Source organism: Sinocyclocheilus anshuiensis, unplaced genomic scaffold (genome assembly GCF_001515605.1).
Source record: "Sinocyclocheilus anshuiensis isolate Anshui unplaced genomic scaffold, SAMN03320099.WGS_v1.1 scaffold690, whole genome shotgun sequence".
Taxonomy (NCBI): domain Eukaryota; kingdom Metazoa; phylum Chordata; class Actinopteri; order Cypriniformes; family Cyprinidae; genus Sinocyclocheilus; species Sinocyclocheilus anshuiensis.
The window spans coordinates 18,515-23,101 of NW_015547715.1; the positions used below are offsets into that span (position 1 = coordinate 18,515).

The window sequence follows — 4,587 nt, forward strand, 5'->3', positions numbered from 1 at the left end:
TACAGAACATATAACGCAGACTAAATACTTCTGAATGGTGTAATTACTTAGTTTGTCCAGCAGAGTGCGCTCAATTGTTTGCTACTGGACCCAGGTCAGTGTAGTGTAGAGATGCGTGGATGAGCTCAAACTTCACCCGAGTCTGCTGCTTCAAATTATCCGCCCGCACCTATATTTGATCGTCACATTAGAATGATTCTAATTCTTAGTTTTGCATGATGATATGATGACTGGATGGTTAATTTTTAACAGCAGATTCAGTGACATTAAAGACGTTAAAGTTTACTGTTAAATGCACTGATGTCACACTCATTTTGAATAATAAAATTTATTGTTAAATTGTTAAATACCCTGCCTCCACTACATAGCCCTATGTTTGTCACATCATTATAAGTCTTTGATCACCACATTTGAGTTATCATTGCAAAAAATGTGTTTATGTATATATATTCTGTTTATAGATCTAAAACATAATGGAGATGTGAAACTTTGAAGCGTTGATAATACAAGATGCTGTCATTCAGAGACCATATTGACGTATCTTGAAAAGGTCTTAAATTTACCTTTATAAAACCTGCAGAAACCCTGATAGACCTTCACATCTCATTTGCAGGAAAAGGTGGACATGATGACTATTCTAGCTGGCATTCTGTCTTTGGGGAACATCGCCTTTGAGATGACAGACAGTGATGCTCTGAAGGTGTCCGAGGCATCACGTGGCTGGTTAAAAGCTACAGCGGTGAGTTTCCTGTTTGTTTCTCACAGATGTTAGTTGTGAATCAGAATCAGAGAATGAGCTTTATTGCCAGGTATGTTTACACATACGAGGAATTTGTGAAATTCACAAGTCGACATGATGCGTGATGGTGCATGCGATAGCTCTCAACCATTGTGAAATGTATACTTAACACCAGACCTTCAGCAGTGCTGTTTTTAGGGTGACAAGTGTGAAGACAGTCAGTAAGAAAAGTTCAAAATGCAAATAGCCTAAACCTAAGCAGAACATGCGGCGCAAATGCTTAGTAGATGCATGAAATAGGCAAAGTATGGTTTGTCAGCCTGCGTTTCCCAAAAGCATAATGGTTTCTACAATCTATTTAGACTTACAATGCTTTTGGACGATGCAGCACAGTTTAAATGCAGAGCAAATTCGGGAATTTTAAAATGGCGATTTCCAATAACGGAAATTTATATAGTAAATATACATTGCTCTGGTTAAGGTAGGGCTGTAACGATTAGTGCGATTATTAAATCACAAAAACTGATTTAATTAAATAAATACATGTGCCGTGTGTTTCAGAGAGTGAAGCGTGGCACTGTGTTCGTTTACACGTGAGCAGCTCATTATCCACCGGTGTTTTTAGCATCTCAGTGCAACTCGGTTCATTTCAGTCAATTATAGCGTGCTTTTGGGAATGCATCACACCAACCATCTTCCTAAACAAGTGCTTATAAACCGGCTGTTGCCAACAAAAAAGAAAGTTTTTATGGTCAATGCGGTTTTCTGCCAAAAACTGCCAAAACTTTGAATTTAGGACAGCCGTAAATATTAGTATTGTTGTACTGTGAAATAAAATGTATTTTATTATTTTTACTTTACAGTGAAATATTACAGTAGTAATATTTATTTTTGTTGAATATTTTTATTTAGTAATAACAATAATAATAGTTTTAAAATAACAGCAGCAATAATAATAATAATTAATAATTTATTTTTATTTTAAATGAAATATTACAATAGTAATAATTATTTTGTTGAATATAATAATAATAATATTATATTATTTTTTATTTTACATTTAAATATTACTATAGTAATATTTATCTTTGTTGAATATTTTTATTTATTAATAATAATAATAAAATATATTATTTATAACAACAATTATAATTATAATTATTATTTATAATAATAATTATTATTATTATTATTATTATAGTCTTAGTGATATATAATCACAATAAATGCTGGCCACATTTTAAAATAATCATTGGAATTTGGGACCATAAATATTAGTATTGTTTTACTGTAAAATAAAATGTATTATATTATTTTTATTTTACAGTGAAATACTACAATAGTGATATTTCCTTTTGTTGAATATTTTTATAATTATAATTGTTATATTTATGATAGTAATGATAATTATTAATAATTATTATTGTTATTATTGGCAACTGTAATTTTTCTCATGAAAATTGCAGTTTGATCGAAATATTTCATTGGATAGAAATTGCATATTTGTTTTCTGGCCGAGCAGGTAAAAATGGTGCATTTGATTTGGCGTAACTTCACACGTCTCCTTAACGAAACACATGATTTGAGGAACTCTGCAGGATGACACAAACTGAACTAATACTTATAATAATACTGAACACCAAACCACGAGCAGCAGAAATAGTGACTCTTGAATTAGAAAGGCCACACATACACCAGGTTTTCTCAGGAGATGAATGTTAGCCTGCAGTCACCTCGAGCGGCCTGCTGTTTAATCAGGTGAATTACGGCCTGTGCGCACACAAAGAAACTCTTTTAAGAGCAAACTGAAGGAGGTGTAGATCTGCCTACATCTGGCGTTTTACGATAAGTGCACAGAAAGACCAGAGGTGGCTATGTTTAGACTCTATTACGGCATCCTACACGTGTGGGGCAGTTAATAATAGTACGCTGCATTTCCCTGACACAGGACGGTTTCCGTTTATCAAATCTGCTGCGGTGGACTTTAACTTGTGAACCGGATCGGACACATTAAATTCGATGTGTGTTTTGTTGTACTGATGTATATGGGTCAAAGACAAAGAAGGGTTTAAGCATACAAACAATACTGCTTTAAATTGTTGTTTTTCCAAAAGAAAAAAAAAAATGTAAAAAGTTTTCTGTTTCATGTAATTGTATTTTAGTTTTTGTTTTTCCGAGCAAAAAATATCATACATTTTTCCCTGATTTACAGAAGACGCCCACTAAAATGTCATTCAGTGTAACAATCTTGTCAGGCATATTTACAATAAAAATTAATTTATGACATATTTTAAAATACTAATTACTTACACCCCAAATACTAATTAGTTGTAATCTTACATTTTTAAAAGTTGCCACTATCCTAGATTTTGCCCATTTGTCAGTAAAAATGTTTTACTAATTTAAAACACAATAAAATTTAATATGCTCTTATTCTTTTATATATTTTAATATGTACAGGTCAGAATAAGCATGTTGTTTGACTTTTTACATAAATATTGTGTTACACTGAATGACAGTGTAACATTATTTAAACCAAATTTTGACATTTTATTCTCCAAAAACTTATTTGAAACCTTAAAATTAGACCCTTTACTTGCATTTAATGTGCTTTCTATGGACATAAAATCACTTTTGTACATTTCTTTTGATGCGGACATCTTAACATCTTTGACCCATATGTGTCCACAAACGGCCTCCAGCATCTAAACGCACAAATTAGCTTGACCTTTTCTGCGTGACATTTACGTCTTGGTCACATTTGGCCAGTCATTGTTCTTTCGAAATGGCAGGGTCTGTTTCTTTTGTGTGTGTGTGTTTTTTTTGGTTGCACAGTTCATTCCTTACATTTGATCTGTTTCGCATTGCACAACGTGATTTAGCCTGATTTAGATTCAAAAGAATCTTGACACTAACCTCAGGAGAGTGTGCATGTTTTGGGAGAGAAACGATTGACGGTTTGGAGAATTTTTTTATTTTATTTTTTAGATGGATTTAAAAAAAAATAGAAAATATAAAACATTTTTATTTAAAATGCGATAATGAAAATCCCAAGTTTTCTGTGCTTGTTTGTAGGGCTGCACAATTTGACCAAAACTATGTGACTATTTCAATTTGGCTATAAAATAATAATATGTGCTTGTTCTGCACAATTTGACCAAAACTATGTGACTATTTCAATTTGGCTATAAAATAATAATAATAAATAATAAACTCAAAGCTCTATTTTTTTTTTTTTTTTTTTTTTTTTTTTTTATATAAGCATTTTTTTTTTTTTTTTATTGCAATTGAAAAAATAACAACAGTTAGGAAATAACATGGGGCTAACGGACATCGTCACATGAAGTTAGACAAGTTACACAAATGAACAGAATATACCAATGAGACTCACTGATGACGTTCCAGGAAATTCAGCTTTCGCTGTAGAAGTAGCCTAGTAGCTGAATAACATGCAGATAGACGTTTTACTGATGAAACATGAATAAAATAAACAATGACTGCGACAATATATGGTTTTATCTGTGCTCTTTAGGCCATCTCGGGTATTTTTATAAGAATAAAGTAGATATAAAATGCAATGATAATCGACATAGCCTTTATCACTGTATAGAATAATATAAAGTGGCATGATTTCTGCCTCATTCTGTTTAATGAAACCATGTCAGATCACAAAAATACGTTATTTCAAAGACTCGACTGATGTTGTGAAGTGAATTTGGACTAAAACATATCATTATACTTTTGTTGGAAAACAGGTTTGTAATCTTTCCTTGTGTTTTCATGGAAAACCAATTAGCAAGATAGGCTAACATACAAAGCCAGTTAGCCTTACTTAACAATCAAATTAT

General features: G+C 31.9%; 1 protein-coding gene across 1 annotated transcript in view; it reads left to right on the forward strand.

The window, feature by feature from the left end:
* The window catches only part of LOC107704107 (myosin-IIIb-like), a 48,073-nt gene that overhangs the window by 14,553 nt on the left and 28,933 nt on the right, over positions 1-4,587 (forward strand). Inside the window, exon 8 of the mRNA XM_016506961.1 lies at positions 614-739. Coding sequence (XP_016362447.1) covers positions 614-739 — 126 coding nt within the window. The remainder of the gene's footprint in view (positions 1-613; positions 740-4,587) is intronic.